The sequence below is a fragment of the Orussus abietinus genome, unplaced genomic scaffold (genome assembly GCF_000612105.2).
Source record: "Orussus abietinus isolate OABI.00-Male unplaced genomic scaffold, Oabi_2.0 scaffold2, whole genome shotgun sequence".
NCBI classification, from domain to species: domain Eukaryota; kingdom Metazoa; phylum Arthropoda; class Insecta; order Hymenoptera; family Orussidae; genus Orussus; species Orussus abietinus.
The window spans coordinates 1414660-1432941 of record NW_019396012.1 but is presented as its reverse complement, the minus strand read 5'-3'; the positions used below and the strand labels follow the sequence as shown (position 1 = coordinate 1432941).

Below are 18282 nucleotides of genomic sequence, written 5' to 3'. Positions count from 1 at the left end.
GAAATAGTTGAAGGTTAATTTTTCATCGTTATTAAACAAACCGAGGTCGGACGGCGCGCGTCCCTCCCGTCCACGGGGAACAACAGAGCAATCATCGGCCGGCAAAAGTGCAGCTGCAAGGTGCTCCCCTTATTTATTAATTTACAATGCGCCGAGCAGGGTCCTCGGGATTGTGATCGATCGGGGATTCCGCGGCGAATTGGCCGCGGACCGCAAACCCGGCCATTATTTCTGCCCCCTCGAGGCGTATGCGTGTACACGCGCACGCAATGCACGACCTAATAGAGCGGATCGAGTGCAGCGCATGACTTTAGAGCTCCACAAGCGGCTCTCTAAACTAAACTATGACCCGGTCCCTAGAAGCCGTGCAATGTCATCAGTGGTGCATGCAAAGTTCTTCCCCCTCCCGTCGATGACCTCGAACTGCATTTCCTCATCTTTTTTCATGATCACTTTCCTGAACTTCGGGACTCCTAGCCTCTCTTTTTAAATCAAATTGACAAGGCCACACATCATGCGCGCGCCGAAGAGAATTCACAGACATGACAAGAAATTTGCTGGAACCCTTGAAAACGGGCCAATAATATTTTTGTTATATTGATAAGAAAGAAAAAAAATTTATTACTTCGCTTCTTTTCTAGTGACAACAAAGGGTACATATATCGCTCGTTCGTTTCAGTGACAAGAATATTTTTTGGCGGTTGCAACAAATCCATTTGCTAATTTAGCAAGTATTTCTTCTAAAGAGATCTCGCCGGTGGTTACATCTATGATTCGATGTAATTGCAAGAGATTCTTGTTGTCGGTGTGATTATTCCCGCAGAAAGGACGAAACTTCATATATAAGCAACGCTGTTCCTTGCTGAATGTGCAAATGTCTTTTTTCCGTGCGGTAAACGGCGTCCACCACTCGAGAGTTAAAAAAATTGGGAATACAAGAAAGAGCCTTGTTATCGGGCCGAATCAAGGTCTGTCGAGATCGAGGTGGGGAATGATAACAAACAACGACGAGGACCGGAGTGCATCCGCTGACGAACTGCGTGATCGCGAGAGAATTGCACGAAATTAGCGTCAAGAGGAACGGATGACGAAGCGGAGGATTAAGTGGAGAAAATCGAAGTCGAGCCGCCAAAGAGGCGCGTCCACCTTGAGGACCTCCGTCGAGGGGCTATTCACTCGGAAATCATTTAATCGATTTCCTCCCTTAAAAGCCGATTGCCATTAATTTCATATGATAGCAATGAGATTTAGCAATAAGGAACGATTGGCCCTAAAATTATGACATTGTTTTCGTGGTTTCAAACAATTTCCAGTGATATGTGTTTGGGATTTCCAGCTGACATCGTCATGAGTTCGGGCGTTAAGATCCATGATTTTCTGAATATCCCCTCGACCTCGCTCTTGGAATTGGCTGGCTGGTCGAATTCGCTCCTGGTCCCTCCCTTCGCTCCCTTCGACTCCCGATCTACTATCTAGGCACGTTAATAACTCCTCGTCCGTACATCTCCGTGCGACTAATACCCTCAGGAACGCGACTCGTGCCTGGCGCGGTTCATCGTCTCCTGCGTTTAAATATAGTCCGGGGTCCTCGTCTTTATTTCCTGGAGTCTGAGAGGTACCCTCTGGTTATTGTTCCTGTTTCTATCGGGCGAAAATAAGGGCCTAACAGGTGGGCGAAAGGGGATTTCAAAATCACACCTGAGAGAGTGGGAAAATCAGGAGTTCCAGTCAGAGTGCAAGGTGTTCTATGCGACACCTCAGGATGGGGTCTTTTCTTTTTCGGAAGTTCAGAGCCTGGGGAATCGTTTTATGGACGCTTCCCTGATCGAGGGATCGACGGATCGAAGGATCTAGGAAGTGGAACCGAATCGCACCACTCGCTTCTAAATTTATTCGGCGAGCGTGCGCCGTGCACGCCTCCGCGCGTTGCACGCACGTTCGGGGGTCCCCGAAACGCCGCGGCAGACGCAGCAATTACGGGAGCTCGCGAATCTCTCGGCAAAAACGTATCCCACGGCCGCGCATGAATGGAAATACGGAAATTGAGCCCGGGGCAAGCCGTCTCTGTTGGAAGTACGAGGGAGAAAACTCGAGAAATCGACGAGGAGCTTAAAATAGCTCCTCGAAAGCACGGCGAATAGACTGTCCAATTTTGCTAATTAAATTTCTTCCCCGCGTGAAATAATCGCGTACGGACGAAGAGAGCTTCCCGAGAGCCGCGGAGGATGTACCACCTTGGACTTGAACGTGCCACGGAGCTTTATTTGTCATCCGGAGAAAATAAGTCCACTCGAGGACGTATTTTTAACGCAGGTCCTGCGTACTCGACGCGCCTCGCGTTGCTCGAATGTCCTCCCGGTCCACCTGAAACCGCGTCTCGTCCACCGAGGTCACTAACCGAAATCCCCTCGTACTCCATCCCCCACGTTTGACACCGGCCCAAACGAAACAAGCCGCGTTAAACGAAGAAAATACTCCGATGGGCGTCCTTCCCTCCATCCGCGTTTCCCTTGGTTCCCTCATACCGGGATACAATGAGTCCAAAAGGAGAGACAGCTCGCCACCGTTTCTGTAATGGCAAAAATAGAAGCGCAGGCAACCCCTCGACGAGTTCGTCTCTCCTGAGCGTCAGGTAGAGGTGGACAGAAAATCGACCGATCTGACCTAGGCTCAGCCAGGGGTTCAATATTTGAGAAAGCAGGTTAATCGTCACTCCACTCCTGGCACTCGAAACGTTCGCAGTCGAAGTTCGGAGGGAACGGTCGAAAGGGTTAATCGTAACGTTAAGAGTTAGGTAGAGAAGTGGAGGATCCTCTTCGGGGACCTCTTTGGGGTCTCGACTTACGTAGCTCCTGTAGGACATCCCGGGGCCTTGGCGCAGGGGGCGGACAGGTGCGGCTCCACCTGCGCGACCTGCAGCACTCGGGTCGCCGGGACCGCGGCGTCGCGACGCGCGAATCGAGGAGACGCCCGGAGGTCGGCGACGCTCCAAGTCGAACGACCGGGGCGAGTAAGAGCGACGTTTCGCCCGAGGCCCGGACCCTGAAGAGCCGGCGACCCGCGGGTCTTTCCTCTCTCTTTCTCTCCCTCGCTTTCCCGCCTTTCCTTCGGTGCGTCTCCGTCGGTCCTCCCTCTCGCTCGCGATAGACGCTCCTCCTTCGCTCGCTCGTGCGAGCTCTATTTTAAGAGTACGCAGCTCGGCTCCTTCTCTCTCTCTCTCCCTCTGTTCCTCCGTCCGTCTCTTAGTGCTCTCTCTTTCGGCACGCGAGTGTGCGTCGATGCGTGCGACAGAGCGGAGAGACCGCGAAGACGCTGATGGGGATGATGATGAACTGCCGGAGCTATTGTCGTAGGGTATACGCGTCGTCCGGAAGGAGGAGAGAGAAATATGAAGACTCCGATGAGGGCGATGAGGAAGCGTTCGAGTCCTCCAGGGGGAGATCCCCGTAGATGCCGAACGGGTTGACGATGACTTCCCTGGAAAGAAATATACAGGGGATGAGAGGCCCCTCCCTCGACTTATCGTTACCTTCTCAACCGTCTTCTACGTCTCCCTCGCAATTTCTAGCAATCTCGAGACATCTGCCTCGACGTCCGACGACTTCTAAAGGTCCGCCATTTCGAATCGCCTCGCTGCCGATAATTTCAGGCCGCAAATAAACGTCCAACTGCGCGCATCCGTCCGCGCTCTCGGATGCGAGACCACGAGGAAAGAGACGGAGAACATCTCTCGTGATTCCACGCGTTTCCACCCTCTGGAAGCAAGAAAGCAAGAAATAACAGCCGGCCGTAAAACAACCAAGATACGTGTCCTCGCTTCAACCCGTTACCCGAAATTCGAGAAATCACCTCCTGGTCCACCTTCTTCATCCCCCACCGCCGAAGATGAAACACCTGAAACCAATGAACATTTTCATGCGATCCATACATTGATATTATCTAATAATTCATTGTTTACCTTGAATATCGTCCAACGCTTCCGCGGCATGAAAGGTGCCGCCAGCTGTTGGATACTCGATGAACTTCCCAGCATTTTTAGCCTCTGCCGAAGAACCAAAGTGTCGCCGACCGTGCTGAACATCTTTTCGTGACCGAAAGTCGGAATTGGTTGACCGATGCCAGGCTACATGAGCTAGAACATAAACGTTTTACCAGCTATTGCGGAGACTTCAACGCGTGGCCCGACGTCGCCACAAGATGGCGCTACCTATCTCGTCCACAGCCGCGTTTCGCCGTCTCTTCTTTCCGACCTATCCATCGAGTTACTCGAAATTCCTCCTGGGCAAGATTAGATGGCATTGCGTACATCGTTCCTTCCCCATTACTCATTTAAAAAGACGGTACACGATAGCACTATCATTTATTAAAAAAGATCGAGTCAGCAGGACCATCCATCATCCCACGCGATTTGGATGCTGATCGTTTCGATCGCCCCCTGCCAAAACTCTGAGACACAAGTTGCTAATCCTGACGAGGCGTATTAACAATAATAGCGGGAGATAGTCATTGAAGGTGGGCGATTAAAAATAAAGTCGCTTTGTCACGTCGCTTTTTTTTTTTTCACGATCCACGGGGGCGTCCACGGATCTCTTCGGCGTGAGATCTCGCCAGCGTTTCGGTGCCGGTGACTCATACGGCGCAACGAATGACGAATTATTATATCCGCGGTTGTATATTACTTTCTACAGCTTAATATAGTTTATTAATAGTGCATTCCGCGGCCTCGCGGCGGAGCATAACGCCGGCCACGTCGTCTTCCTCCATTGTCGCGGAAATAGGATTCGGGCTAATTCTGCTTTTCGGCCTTTTGACATTCCTCGGCCGGGCGGTTTAGGTGATTTTTCATTTCTCCCCGGTGAGCCGGCGTGGAATCCGCTTTTCCTGGTGTCAGGTTACAGCACACCCATCACGGTTCTCCGGGAAAGAATCGGCCATCGGATTCTTCACCGCCTGGTATCCGTCATCGGTCTCGCGATTCCACGTCAGGATGCTCGATCTCTCCACGTATCACCTGAAAAGGGATAAAGAAGAATGGGGAGTAATCGTGGAATTAATTGGTCCCTCCTCGCATCCTTGAATCGGTTCCCTCTCTCTCGCGCTTGTTCCCATTTCGCGCTCCGGTTCGCCGAACAAGGGTGTTTACGAATAGCGGGCCACGAGTCAAGATCTCTCCCCGAGTCGCTGCGCGAGTTCGGAAGAGATTCGGTCCGCGAGACTCGGGAGGTTATATTTAGGGAATTGGGCCAGCGGAACGCATCGGAAGCTCTCGAACCGCCGTTCGTCCTTAAGGCTCGAGACTGGCAGTCGCCATTTTGGGGCCGCTATTCAAGGCCGCCACCGAGGTCGGAGGTGAACCGCGTAAAACAGGGTCGCGCCTCGAGGACGAGGTACCAGGGATCGAACTCTCGAGTTTCATACGGACTTTTTTCCCACATACCGAATATTTTCCACATGAAAAATGTCAGTTGCAAAAGTCATGTCAGTTGCAAAAGTCATGTCATTGCTCGATATCTCAAAGTCGTGTACGAAACAGTCAATTTAGTACGGGAAAATTGATCGTATGAACTGGAGAATCGGGTCCCAGGTGGAGACCACTGGGTACCATCTCGGTACCATGTCGTCGATCAAGGTCGCCTCCTGGGTCGAAGTCGGACATGAGAAATCGAGGTCGTAGGAGGGTTTGACGGGCCCGAAGACTCGTGGGGCGGCTCGCGAGAAATAGTTCCCGCTGGAAGCTGCGTTTCTTCCTAACGAGCTTAGGGCAAGCCTCGCGGTGGTTGCGCAAATATAAGGAAGTCCTACGAGCGGCTCGCCGGTCGGCTCTCCTCGGCACCCGAAACCAGAGTTATTCTGGGCACCGCGGACACGTTAATGCACGGAATTCTCTGCCAGAGCTCGCCACGAGAGCTCGCGCTAACAACCCCGAAGAGCGAGGAAGAACGACTCGGAACGGAACGAGAGAGGCCAATCTCAAATTACTCGTGCAGCTCTAGCTAGCCAGAGCGCACGTCTTCGAGGCTTACCGCCTCTGCTCGCCCCGACCTTTTATAGCCACTCCGTCGGTACTGACGGGAGGGAAGGAATCTGCGGGAAATTCAGGAAAGTCCTGCCCATGGACCTTCGTCCTGGGTTTCCTTCGCGATAGCCCATCGCCGACGCGTCGATCCCTTTCCCCGGCGCCCTGGACTTCCGGCCCGGAAGAACACCTCGAAGACCCGAGGACAACCACAAATCCATCAGCGCACATGTCATGCCACGCTACAGCCCGATTTATTAATACCTTATTAATTTATTAATAATCCTCAGGGTATCGGTAACGCCGCGGGGACATCCCGAGGATGTCGGAGTACCTTGTCATCGGCTGTTTTCGTACGGGGGGTATTTTTAGCCGGACATTTCTCCGGCGACGTGCTACCGATACTCGACGGCCGCGAGGCTGGGAAATAGCAAACCGGGTGACAAGTGTTTGGGCTATCGGCCCTGCTTATAGATACCCGGATGGGACGTCGTTGTTTATCGCGATCCCGGAACCCGAAGTAGCTCTCTCCCCGGGGGTGTCCCTGAAATCTTCGAGATGCTCCCTAAACCCTGGGAGGATTTCCACCCAGGTGGGCACTCGCCCTCCGTTCCGTGATTCTTGACACGTCGAGGTAGAGTGCCGAGATGCCTTCCTCCGACTTTGACCCAGTGGTTCGCGTACCCGGGAAGTCTCCGTTGAGAGAGTACAGAAGTCCGAGAGGACTTCCACTCCACCTGCAATCGAATTTCGTATGAATTAATCTGATATATTCGTAGCAAAGTGGGACGGCAATCGAGAGAGAGGTTGAAACGAGAAGTGGTCCAGTCGGGGCCATCTTGCGACGTGTCACCCCACGCCTACGCACCCCGTCTGTTCCGGACAGCTTTCGACAAATCGCCACCCTGAGCCAAGTCGGCCCTCTCCTGGTACTAATGAGACATCGGGTACAGGTAAAAATCGGGGCCTTAATTGAACGGTCGAGATCTGAAATTTCGGCGGGACGTTTCGCGGCACCCACGCACCGGAGGATTCCGGGCGAGGCATCCGGTAAGCCCGGCCTCTTCTTGGCGGTTCGAGTTCCTCGGGGGCGGTAAATGGCGGAGGCAGCGCGCCAGAGTGGAGGCAGAGTGGAGGCAAAGTGGGGCGCATGCGTGGCCGGTGATTTTGACGGTGCCATGAAGCGGCCGGCGCGCCATACGAACGACGACGGGTCGCGCACTACGAGTAGGGCGCTGGTCGGCTCCGAAACCCTCGAAACGCGAAGAAGAGGCTCGACTCGTGCACCGACGACCCCGCGAGGAGGAGACGAGCCGACTTTCCGGAGCACCTACGCGCGCCCCCGAAGAAGAGGGTCGCCGACACCCCGCTGACCAGGCCGACCTGCTGACCCGTTGACCAAGGGTCAAGAGCCCGCGTCCTCGCGACCCGACCCCACGTCCTCGGCAAGGAATCGACCTCGGCCAGGTCGGCGCCGCCCAGGAAGACGCGCCTCTCGGTGACAGTGCGAGTTTGACGAGGGCGCAATCGACAAGCGGGAACCATGGCTTCTTCGGCGGTGGCCAAGAGCTCCAAGTACACCTACCGCTCCACCGGCGGAGGCTCTGCCGACGTCAGCATCGAGTACAGCGCCGACCTGAGCGCTCTCTCCAGACTCGAGGTAGGAACCCCGAATTTACCGCGATCCAAGTCCGCCGAAGCGTTCTCCAGCGCCGCCATTTTGGTTCCCGCGCGAGCCTCAAGAGACCCCGAAAGGAACGATCGGACGGCCTTTTCGGCGATTTCTTTCAAGTAGAATCGAATCGGAGACAAGAGGCGGACTTTTAGAAACTCAAATTCGGTGTAGAGTCCCTCGGTTGGATAAATTCTTAGAGTAAAGTCTCTTAGATAGGGTCTAAGATCGGTCCCTAGAGGGGCTAAGGCGGTAAGGTGACTGACCGCCAATAAATAGATGGATCTGTAGATCGTCAAGGTAAATTTATGCACAGACGTCAGTGCCAAAGGAAGCGATTTGCAGAGTCGATATAGTCGACCGTTGTATTGTGGTCATTAAATCATTCACAAGAAAAACGGCAATCGGAGAGACCTCGAACTTGGGATAGATGCGGGGATGGATATCGGGCGATCTTTACAGATATCTTGGGTGGTTTAGATCTCTTTTGATTGCCTTTTCCGACACCTTGGGCCGTCTCTTTGCCATTTTCGAGATACCAGGCCCGAAGGAGATATTTCCGTCCCCGCGTTACGTAAAGGCCGAGTAGCCTTGCCGCTTCCGCTGCGAGGCTACTCGCGTTTCACAGGGCGAAACCGTCTAAGGCCGCATTCCTCGTTTCCTTTTGCAGGACAAAATTCGTCTCCTGCAGGATGACCTGGAGTCCGAGAGGGAGCTGCGCCAGAGGGTAAGCGAGACCAGAACCGATAAAATACTCTATTCAAAGTCCGATCGAATCATCAATCGATTGGGGTCGTACCGGAAACGCCGTAAATTTTTCTAAAAAATTCTCACGGGGTGTTTAGTGTTAATCGATCCGTTAATTAAATTCTGAAGGGCTCTAAAAACCTCTGACCGTTGACATTCCGCGTTACCCCCGGAAAAACCGCGAGTTCCAGGGCCGGGAAACGCGAGACGGCCGTCCGGGCCGTGGAAGGAGAGGCCGGATTATTTTCGGAACTCGGTTATCGAAATATCGTGATTTTCTCGAATGAGAAAGGACGTCTCCCGGCGCCTCTCGGGGAGGGGAGTGGGCTAAAATGTCCAGATCGCGTCGTTTCTATTTCGGGGATGCGCCTGCGGCGTCCTTTGCCGAGAGCTCTCCCCGTTCAAACATTCCTTCGTCGGGTCCATAAATCGCGAGCGATTATCGCCGCCATGATCGGATGCATAACCGAAGATCGCATAAAAAGTCGGGGGATTAATAATTAAAAAAAAAAAATAAAAAAAGAAACCACACCTCTTCCCTGGAATTCCGGAAAAGGGAGCGACCCCGATTTCCCTCCAGATTTTCAGGCTTGAAAATCGGGAGGGACCGCCGGAAATCCCATCTCCCAAATTTTCCCTCTCGCATTCGCGATAAACGTTCACTCTTCGTAACACGAATAAAGATACGGATATAGAGCCGGCCCTCCGAGTTTAGATCGTGCTATTCGCGGGCTAAAGGGGCTGACGTCACGCGTGCCCGAGACGAATCTACACGTCGCGTTTCGACCCCTTCCGCGAGCCGAGACCGGGTCGAGGCTTTTTTCATTTCTTTTTCTTCCTCGAAAATGCAGAATCCCCCTCGAAATTTCAGATCGAACGAGAGCGGGCCGATCTGAGCGTGCAGGTGATCCAGCTGTCCGAGCGCCTCGAGGAGGCCGAGGGTGGAGCCGAGTCTCAGGTGAACGACCGGAGGAAAGATCTAATTAATCAATTCTCCTCCTCCTTATCTCTCTGACGTTTACAATGATCCATGAAATTAAGCTAAGTTACGCATCTGAAGACGAATGCCTTGCACGCGCTTGAAGACGTACACCCGGATTTTTGGACGCGGACGAATTCATGCAATGATCGAGGGATCGATCCGATCATTTGTTTGTAAACGTGATAACGTCATCCACGTCCGTTCGATCCATTGCGAGGTGTCATTTATAAATTCATATCTGTATGCGTTCGTGCTCAGATGTGTACCCAAGATCAGACATCCTCCACCCCTTTGGTTCTCGACGCGGAGTGAAATTGGAGTGATAAAAAGAGGGGCTATTCACTCGGAAATCAGTGATAACGATTTCCATCGTTGAGGATCGATCGCCTTTGATTGCGTGTCATAACAATGCGACTCGTTAACAAGTGACAGTCGGCCTTAAAATCGTGGCGATGTTTCGGTGATTTCCAACGATTTCCAGGGATTTCCCTTGCGATTTCCGTATGATTTTCGCATGATTTCGAGGATTAAGATCCATGATTTCCTGAGTGAATATCTCCTTGGTCAGGGCCGGAAAGGTCTAGATCCCTCCCCTAAGTACAAGCCGGAATGTAATTCCCGCAGTTCGAGATCAACAAGAAGAGGGACACGGAGTTGGCGAAGCTCCGCAAGCTCCTGGAGGACGTCCACCTAGAAAGCGAGGAGACGGCCCACCTTCTGCGCAAGAAGCACCAGGAGGTCGTGGTCGACTTCCAGGACCAGATCGACCAGCTCTCGAAGGCCCGAGCTAGGTGGGTATACGTGATCCCCGAGATGTCCCCCATCTTCGGGTCCGACTTCCGGATCGCGATCTCGGTGACAATCGTATTTACGCGTCTTATTTATCGGCGCTGACTCGTCCCCCTCGTAGGTACGCGTGAATCACGGGAAACCGTGCGCCGTCGTGTTAAATATAGACCCCGGGGTGGCGAGAAGTCTGAAAATTTCCTCGGATTATGCTCCTAGGACTGGCCGGTGTCCAAGCGCAGAAGTCCGCGCACCTGAAATACATAGAGAGTGGTCCCTCGGTGTCTAAACATAGTCCGGCGTTCCGGTGCGCCCCGACGTAACCGGCATAACCGGCGTTACGGAACCGGCAAAAGGAGGATCCCCTCGATTACGCTAAACCGGAGAAAAGTGCCTCCAAAGCGTGGCGATTCCACCTCCGGGGAAGTTCGAATAGTTCCCAGTCCGAATAGTTCCAAGCTCGGCCGCTCGAGCGCTGCAGAGGCGGACCGCGGCGCAGCTTCCGAGCCCCGGAGAAGGCTCGGTCGGGTTTTCTCCGGTTTCTGCGGAATTCGGAATAGCGGGCACGATGGTGGACCTCGTTAAAGCCGCGCTCTCGACTTCGGTCTCCCTCCCGTGGCCCCCTCGGCTTACAACTATTTTTAACCGGGCGAGTCGCGAGCAATCCTGAACCCCAAGTCGGCGCGCCATATTAGTCCACGCTACCGGACCGAATCCCCACTATCCTCGGGATCGGTCCACCGACACCTTACACCCTCCTCCGCGCGTAGGTGGATCAAAGTGTCGTAGGAATTTTCGCCGAGCCGGACAAAAGGACGGGAATTTCGCTAGACGGAGGCCGAGGGTCCATGCATCCCTTGCTCCTCGCTCATCCCCCAAGATCCGAGATTAGGAACTCCTCTACGAGGAATTATATGAGAAAAAGCCGGAACGTATAATTAGGCACGGTCTAAACTTCCGGCGCCTTCGGAATTGGACCGTCGACACCTTATACCCTCCTCGCCGTAGGTGAGGGGGGACTCGTGGGAATTCTCGCGCCAGAGGACACGTCTCGGGGATATTCTCGTTCCGAATTCCCAACACGCTCCGAAAATAAAAGATTTGTTGGACGTTCCTCCGGATCGTTGATTTAAGGACCAGGGACTGCCTTGGCCCTTGGGTCGTCGACGCCTCGATTGTCTTCCGCACTCGTCGAATCTTCATCTCGGAGGGTGGAGGCTCGCCATATTTCACCCTGTTTCCACATCCGAGATGAACCTGGAAGGAATAATTAATGACGTCACCTTTCGTTCTTCAGGGCCGACAAGGAAAAGTCGAAGTTCCAGCAGGAAGTATACGAACTGCTCGCGCAAATCGATAATGTCACGAAGGAGAAGATACTCTCGATCAAGACCGTCGAAAAGTTGGAGATCCACGTTTCTGAATTGAACGTCAAGATCGAGGAGCTGAACCGTACTATCGTCGACATCACCAGCCACAAGACCCGTCTTTCCCAGGAGAACATTGAACTGACCAAGGAGGTGCAGGACTTGAAGGTCGGTGTCGATGCCGCTTCTAAAAACGAAGAATTAATTTCACTTAGATCATTGTTACGGATAATTTGTTATACCCTTAGGTCAACATCGAGAACGTCATCTACCTGAAATCTCAGATCGCCGGTCAGCTGGAAGACGCTCGTCGCCGTCTGGAAGACGAAGAGCGTCGCCGTTCCCTGATCGAGGCATCCCTGCACCAGGTCTGTAATATCTGTAACAACCGATTACAAGGTCTAATGACGGTCCCTCTCGAGTTAATGATTCAGAAAGTACTTACTGGATTTCACCCGTAGGTCGAAGTTGAGCTCGAGTCGGTCCGCGTGCAGCTGGAAGAGGAATCCGAGGCTCGTTTGGATTTGGAACGTCAACTGGTCAAGGCTAACGGAGAGGTGCAAATATGGAGATCGAAGTACGAAACCGAAGCGAATGCCCGCGCCGAAGAGGTGGGTACTTACTTATCGAGTAATCCTTGATACCGGACCGATAAAACTCCTTGGGAGTACCTGACGCATCGATTACCTTCCCAGGTGGAGGAACTGCGCCGCAAGTACACCGCTCGCATCCAGGAACAGGAAGAACAAATCGAGACCCTCTTGGTGAAGATCAACAACTTGGAGAAGCAGAAGTCCCGGCTGCAGTCCGAAGTCGAGGTCCTGATCATCGATCTCGAGAAGGTGCCACCTTGGTTTCCACCCCCGACCCTTGGAGAGTCCTCCGGAGACCCTGAAAATGGTATTTCTTTTTAATTCCCAGGCAAACGGAACAGCCCGCGAGCTGCAGAAGCGCGTAGAACAGCTGGAGAAGATCAACATCGAGCTGAAGTCTCGGCTGGATGAAACCGTCGGCTTGTACGAGCAGAGCCAACGAGATCTGCGCAACAAGCAGCAAGAACTGATGCGCACCAACGCCGAGCTCGACAAGACCCGCGAGCTGAAGGACCAGCTGACCCGCGAGAACAAGAAACTAGGAGGTGCCCCTTCTCGTTCCTGAACGACCCTAGAAGTCCCTAGACACTTAAGCTAAAATCCTAAAAAATCTTTCAGACGACCTAGGCGATGCCAAGAACCAGCTGTCCGACATGAACCGCCGTCTGCACGAGCTGGAGCTGGAGCTGCGCCGCCTGGAGAACGAGAGAGAGGAGCTGGCAGCAGCCTACAAGGAAGCCGAGGCTGTAAATATCGATTCCCCTCTTCAAGATCCCGATAGCGATTCATTCCGACATCTATCGAGTGCTGTAATAATCCTTTCCAGGGCCGTAAAATCGAGGAACAGCGCTCCCAGAGATTGGCTGCCGAGCTGAGCCAATTCCGCCACGAAGCCGAACGTCGTCTGGCCGAGAAAGATGAGGAGATCGAGGCGATCCGGTGAGTTCGACATCCGAATCGGTTCCTAGACCTGGTGTGCTTGTCCACCTCTAATCCATTCCTCCTCTAGCCATTTCATATCCGTTCCTCCACGCGGTGCACAATGTACAAAGATCTTGGTAAAGCGACCCTGAAGAAGCATCATCTAGCAAAGGTGGTAAAGATTCATATAAAATTAGATTCTTATCATATAATAAATAGATGAATAAGATAAAATGACAGTCAAAGTCGAGACGGGATGGCAAACGTAAAATACGAGTATCAGAGGCCTATCGCATGTATGCATCCGATCGACCAATGCCCGTCGCGACGTCTCATCGACTATTAATACGCCCGAGTTAAATCGGTCGACGTGGATATATACGATGATGAATTAATCATCGAATCGGCTCTTGGGGGTCAAGCATCTCAAGGGAAGCCACCCCATTCATCTGGATAGCCGAGCCGAGGGAAGCTGGGATTTCCGCAAAGCGTATCCAGCATCAGCCAGGACTGGGTCCAGAGTATCGGACCTTAATTTCCGCGGCTTTTCCTTATCACCGGTGGACCAGAGGAGATAGATAAAGCGAGAAACTCGGCATTCCTCGCGGCACACCTGGCAAGAGCAAACGTCTATTAATATCGGCAATACCGAGACTCGATTTGCCCCCGAGGGTCCTGATTGGACGATCTCGATCGACCCATCGATGGGGCAATCGGCAAATCGGGTACAAAAGAAAGGGCCGACCCATCAAGCGGCCCCAATTTTATATTTCACCGCCGATAGGCAGACATTCGCGTTCTCCACCCGCGAGTGGCGATACTCGAGAAAGGAGAAGGCGCCGAGCAGCGTCCTTCGATCCCGGTCGACTCGCCCCCAAAAGAGGATCCTCTCTTCCGGGGGTGCCGAACGAACGAGAAATAGTGAAATCGAAGGAAAGAAAGATAGAGGAAAAATCCAACGAGACCGAAGGACATCGAGAAGAGCGCTTTGAAACGGCCGATACTCCTTCTTCGAGGTCCTCTTCGGGGTGTCCTAGCCGAGCGAGATGTCGGGGCGGCTGCCTCTCTCGCAGATGCCGGTGGACTCGAAGTGGCGCCACGGGCCCACCTATGTCTACGACATGAATTACGGTTACGGTATGAACTATTACCAGCCGATGATCGACTATATCGATCGGAGGCAGGTCGGAGCCAAATCCGAGTATCCCCACCTACCCTGGTCGGACGGCCGGCTGGTCTGGGAGAGCAACGAAGTGCTCCCGTACACGAAGCCCGACCTGGTCAGAAGAGCGGTCGACGCCGAGTTGCAGGCGAAGCAGCACCTGGCCCACTTCAAGGTACGTCGCGCCTCTTCGAGGTGGGTTCTCCGCCAGGGTTGGGTCGAGGGGCGCGATCGGTTCGAGTTCGGCTCGGGCTCGCTCGGGCTCGCTCAAGCTCGCTCAAGCTCGCTCAAGCTCGGCGCAGCGACCGCCTGACCTTTCCGGCTTCTAATTCGGTACCGAGGCGCCGCCGGGATTCTCCTCCCCAGAGACGCCCAAGAGCGTCGGCACGGAAGACGCGCGACGTCGGATCGAGCTTGAAATACGCGGCCTGAGGGTGCAGCGTTAATTTTAATTCCTACTAATCGCGATTAATCTCGATTAGTCGGGATTAACGGAGCCGCGGTTACCTCTGGGGAAGGCTTAGCACACGAGACGATCGAATCTCCTCGAGATCGACATACTTGAATCGGGTCAATTCCCCGGATACGCTGGCGACCCCAGGGTCGCGAGTCCATCGGGTGGGTTGTCCTTGATCTCCTACCCCGTCGGGAACCTTAAAAAAAGCCTCGGGTTAGAGTCAATTCAGGAGATGGAATCGGTCGGGTCGCGATATCTCGATGTACTTTCGGAGCGCCCGGCAAGCGCTCCGGATGCCAGATCGGAGTAGCGAGACATCAAAGAGGTCTCAAAATATCCCCGGCGTGCAGAGGCAGCGGCCAGGTCATACGAATTGGCACCGGCCTCTAGAGCGCCTTCTCTCGTCGCGACTTTCCCGCCGTGGGTATCACGGAGTATTATCGGATAGTACTCCTTGATACTCCGGCATCGAGCAACATCCCGCGAAATTCCCGAAGATCGCGAGGCGTTCCGACTTCAGCCTCTCGAAGACGATCGAGGCGAGCCGAGTGACGAAGGACGTCCTGACCACGGCGACGTTGGCGAACCCGATCGTCCGGGCTAGAAGCGAGCCGCGAGAGATCGCCCGGAGGAAGAGGGTGGAACGCAACCTCGAGGAGCACCTGGAGAAGAAGATGGAGACGCGGATGCAGGCCCTGAAGGAGGTGCAGGAGGTTACCTCGGTCAGGGAGGCCCTGGAGCACGGGAAGAGCCTGCGCGGCAAGTCCGCCAAGGCCATCGAGATACAGCTGCAGGTGGACGCCCTGAGGAACCTGGCGAAGGGCGACGAGCTGGCCGACATCCGGAAGCTGCAGAGGGAAGCGATGCACGTCCTCTGGGACGAGCGGGCCCACGATAAGCTGATGGAGGACAGGTCCAGGGCCATCGCCACCGAGGAGAGGTCCGTCGAGTCCATCGCCCTCGGCCACGAGCTCAGGGACTACGAAAAGAGGTCCGACGGTTACTTTCTCGACAAGAGGTAAAGCGTCTCCGCAGGCCGGACTTCATCCCCCTAAAAGACGGTATTTATGGCGATTAACGAAATGCGACAACGCCGATACAAAGGTACTTACTTGGCTTGAAGGCCGAGGCTTTGGTAGAGATTCGGCGGTGGCCGAATTAGGTAGTCGTGGTTGTGAAACTGGTGCGGGAGATGTCTTCCATTGCACCGCGTGTCCCTTGCCGAGTCCTTCGTCCTTTGGTAGAGTGTGCACCCTGTGCGCTCGTAATGGGAGGTTTGACGTTTCCTTCCGCATTCGCAGCAAGCAGACCAGCATCGAGATCGAGCAACTCAGCGCCAGGGTGGTGGAGGCCGAGACCAAGCTGAAGACCGAGGTGCAGCGCGTGAAGAAGAAGCTGCAGATCCAGATAACCGAGCTGGAGCTCTCGCTGGACGTCGCCAACAAGAACAACATCGACCTGCAGAAGACCATCAAGAAGCAATCCCTGACCTTGACGGTGAGTCGTAGATCCTCCGTGTTCCCTCTGAACAGGCCTAGAACCGCTCGACCTCTCCGTTGCAGGAGTTGCAAGCTCACTACGACGAAGTCCAGCGCCAGCTGCAGGTGACCCTGGACCAGCTGGGCATCAGCCAACGCCGTCTCCAGTCCCTGACCTCTGAACTCGAGGAAGTGCGCGGCAACTACGAATCGGTGAGCTTCAAAGAGGAATTACGAGCGAGGATAGGACCGAGGTAGGACCCTACGACCTTCCGCTCGTTTCAGGCCCTGCGTGCAAAGAGAACCGTCGAGCAGCACTACGAGGAGTCGGTCAGCCGCATCAACGAGCTGACCACCATCAACGTGAACATCGCCTCCTCGAAGGCCAAGCTCGAGCAGGAGCTGGCCACTCTGGCCGGCGACTACGAGGAGGTGACCAAGGAGCTGCGAGTCAGCGACGAGAGATACCAGCGAGTGCAGAACGAGCTCAAGCACACCGTGGAGATCCTCCACGAGGAGCAGGAGCGCATCGTCAAGATCGAGTCCATCAAGAAGTCCCTCGAGATCGAGGTGAAGAACCTCTCGGTGCGCCTCGAGGAGGTCGAGGCAAACGCCATCGTGGGAGGCAAGCGCATCATCAGCAAACTCGAGGCCAGGGTAAGCCATCCCAACCCGCGTTCACCCCGATCCCGATCGAACCACCAATCACGTTTCTCCCCCCAGATCCGCGACCTCGAGCTGGAGTTGGACGAGGAGAAGCGCCGACACTCCGAGACGGTAAAGATCCTGCGCAAGAAGGAGCGCAACATCAAGGAGGTAATGATCCAGGTAGAGGAGGACTCGAAGAACATCGCGCTCCTCCAGGAGGCCCTCGACAAGTCGAGCCAGAAGGTCAACATCTACAAGAGGCAGCTGCAGGAGCAGGAGGGCATGTCCCAGCAGAGCGTGACCAGGGTGCGCCGGTTCCAGCGCGAATTGGAGGCAGCGGAGGACCGCGCCGACACGGCCGAGAGCAACCTGACCCTGATCCGCGCCAAGCACCGCAGCTTCGTCACCACGTCCACCGTCCCAGGCTCTCAGGTCTACCTCGTCCAGGAGACGAGGCAGGACTTGTAGAGCCCCCACATCCCCGAGCCCCGAGCGGCCGATTTCGTCGCATCGATACCACGTCGTCGTCGAGCACGTGAGTGGCCTCCAGGTCCGCCAGAGCCTGGAAAAAAGTGGCCTGGATTAATTATTAATTATCGCTCTACCTACGTTTAGTCTATCTGGTGTTACCACATCCCTGGGACATCTCCCAGCGACGCTAAATCTCCTCTTCGCCTCCTTCTCTGGTCCCCAGGCACGCCGAAATCGCGGAGACGAAACCCCCGGGACGAGTCGAAAGGACCGACCCGCAAGAGAGAGCATCGTTGTGTGTACATTTCTTCAGTCGCAATACATCACCGTAATCGCCACAGTCATCGTATTTCGTAATCGTTATCGAGTCGTCTGCAGTCCCCGACAGACGACGGCAGCTACCGCTGGTGTCACCGGTACGTCCCTCCGACTTTGGACGAAAGCGCGTCGCTCCTCGACTTGTCCGCTGTGCGTGCATGCCGCCCCCCGGCGCACCTACGAACAAGATTATATATATAAATATACATAATATATATATATATTTACATATAAATGATGCATTATGCAGAGATCAAGGAAATGGATTAATTACGTCGTGTCGATTGAAAAAAAAAAAAAAAGAAAAATACATGGTCAAGTTAAGCCAGGCCGGAAACTTAAGCGAGCACGCAACCAGGTACACGCACACATACACACCCCCACTGTGGAAAACATATACGCATCTATTATACGTACTTATATTTAAATAATTGTAATTCTATTCTATTATACATAGATAGGTATTATTGCCCATACACAAATTCTCGATGTACGACATAAACAAGTAACCTGTGTCAACATTAATTTAATAATAAACTGAAACGCGTACGTACGAAAAGTGACGAGCGCTCCACCTTACCCCTTAATATCTGCGTTCGTCCAGGGCGTTCCAACATCGGGTATTTCTTTCACTTCAGGCCAGGGGAAAAGAAGATCGAACATA

The 18282-nt window shown here is 53.9% G+C and overlaps 3 protein-coding genes across 8 annotated transcripts in view; 2 read left to right on the top strand and 1 right to left on the bottom strand.

Annotated features, from left to right (window-relative positions):
- LOC105700527 (FH1/FH2 domain-containing protein 3) overlaps positions 1-2972 on the bottom strand; it is a 51564-nt gene extending 48592 nt beyond the window's left edge. For 3 of the 5 annotated variants that reach the window (XM_012426417.2, XM_012426420.2, XM_012426419.2), the window contains exon 1: positions 2846-2972. In XM_012426417.2, the coding sequence (XP_012281840.1) occupies positions 2846-2863 (18 nt within the window). In that variant the 5' untranslated portion in view covers positions 2864-2972. The remainder of the gene's footprint in view (positions 1-2845) is intronic. The other 2 variants (XM_012426418.2, XM_023434568.1) reach the window with 1 other exon arrangement.
- A 4230-nt stretch (positions 2973-7202) lies between these two features.
- LOC105700530 (paramyosin, long form) lies at positions 7203-18177 on the top strand. 2 transcript variants are annotated; one of them, XM_012426435.2, is made up of 16 exons: positions 7203-7676; positions 8359-8415; positions 9307-9393; positions 10042-10208; positions 11501-11738; positions 11819-11938; positions 12032-12181; positions 12266-12412; positions 12492-12708; positions 12782-12909; positions 12990-13102; positions 16005-16200; positions 16266-16394; positions 16467-16838; positions 16905-17364; positions 17524-18177. In XM_012426435.2, the coding sequence occupies exons 1-15, from the start codon at positions 7560-7562 to the stop codon at positions 17295-17297; spliced, it is 2631 nt and encodes an 876-aa protein (XP_012281858.1). In that variant the 5' UTR covers positions 7203-7559; the 3' UTR covers positions 17298-17364; positions 17524-18177. The 2 variants fall into 2 exon arrangements, with proteins under 2 accessions (XP_012281858.1, XP_012281859.1); XM_012426436.2 differs by having other exon boundaries at positions 17445-18177.
- Positions 13134-15333, top strand: LOC105700532 (paramyosin, short form). The gene has a single exon (XM_012426445.2). The coding sequence runs from the start codon at positions 14131-14133 to the stop codon at positions 14557-14559; it is 429 nt and encodes a 142-aa protein (XP_012281868.1). The 5' UTR covers positions 13134-14130; the 3' UTR covers positions 14560-15333.
- Positions 18178-18282: the final 105 nt, after the last annotated feature.